The sequence below is a fragment of the Tupaia chinensis genome, unplaced genomic scaffold, assembly GCF_000334495.1.
Source record: "Tupaia chinensis unplaced genomic scaffold, TupChi_1.0 Scaffold000403_1, whole genome shotgun sequence".
Taxonomy (NCBI): domain Eukaryota; kingdom Metazoa; phylum Chordata; class Mammalia; order Scandentia; family Tupaiidae; genus Tupaia; species Tupaia belangeri.
The window spans coordinates 344,579-345,534 of NW_006159905.1; the positions used below are offsets into that span (position 1 = coordinate 344,579).

At 59.7% G+C, this 956-nt stretch overlaps 1 protein-coding gene across 1 annotated transcript in view; it reads right to left on the minus strand.

Annotated features, from left to right (window-relative positions):
• Positions 1-956, minus strand: part of ABHD16A (abhydrolase domain containing 16A, phospholipase) — a gene marked incomplete in the record, with an annotated part of 16,358 nt that overhangs the window by 3,879 nt on the left and 11,523 nt on the right. The window contains 1 exon segment of the mRNA XM_014590073.1: positions 746-847. Coding sequence (XP_014445559.1) covers positions 746-847 — 102 coding nt within the window.

Here is a 956-nt window from a genome sequence, read left to right on the forward strand (position 1 = left end):
GGCCCCGCGGGGCAAAAAGCCAAGCGGCTGCAAAGGCTTGGCCGCCGGGGCCGGCAGGAGCCTGAGGAAGGCCTGCTCGGCCACTCAGCACAGCCTCCCTTTTTCCACGGCGGATCACCAGCTGGCCCTCTCTCAGAAAGGGATTACGTGTTTTTTCCCCCTTGGTAGTTTTCAGGTCTACTTCTCCTAGACCGGTTTCTTCACTGTTTCTGTGTGTGGTGTGCCGACTGCCTCTCGTCTCCCTCCCTGGGCCCCAGTTCTGTGGTTTCTGTGGTGCCTCAGGTGATGCCGAAATGGTGGGGCTCGTGTGGACCCTCACAGCAGTCAGCAGAGCCAGGACTAGAACCTTGCGCCCTAGACTCCCAGTGTAGTGCTCTTTCCAGGGCTGCTGCGTGGAGGCAGGAGGCTTTGGAGCCAGGCCGCTTGGGTTCAGATACCTGTGGCACCACTTACTGTGACCTGGGAACACTGCCTCAGTTTCAACATCTGTAAAATGGGGCCAGTGGTGCTCACGTCACCGGGCTACTGTTAGGGTTAAGTGCATGCCCTGCACGTGGCGAGCTCTGTCTAAGTGGTGAACGGTCCCTGTTGCAGGGTTTTCCTGTATTTGAGAGGGCTTTTGGTAGAGCTGGGAGATGGGACTATCCCACTGTGGTTCCTTAGGGAAAGTGCTGTAGGACTGGGGTCCCCAGAGCCTCGACTGCCCTCTCCCCATTCCTTCTTTGGGCCTTCTGCTCCCTCTCACCAGTTTCTGTCCCTGGGGCTCAGCTGTCCCCCGCCGGTCCACGAACATGGTGTCAATCTCGTTGCCATCACAGGCGAGTAGTTTTGCCCGGCGCCCGTTACACTAAGTGGGAGAGAGGCAGTAGCCAGGTTGTGAGAGGCAGGAGGCCATATCCCTTGGGGAGTGAGGGAGAAGGGCTGGCTGGGGCAGGGGCAGGGGCAGGGGCAGGGGC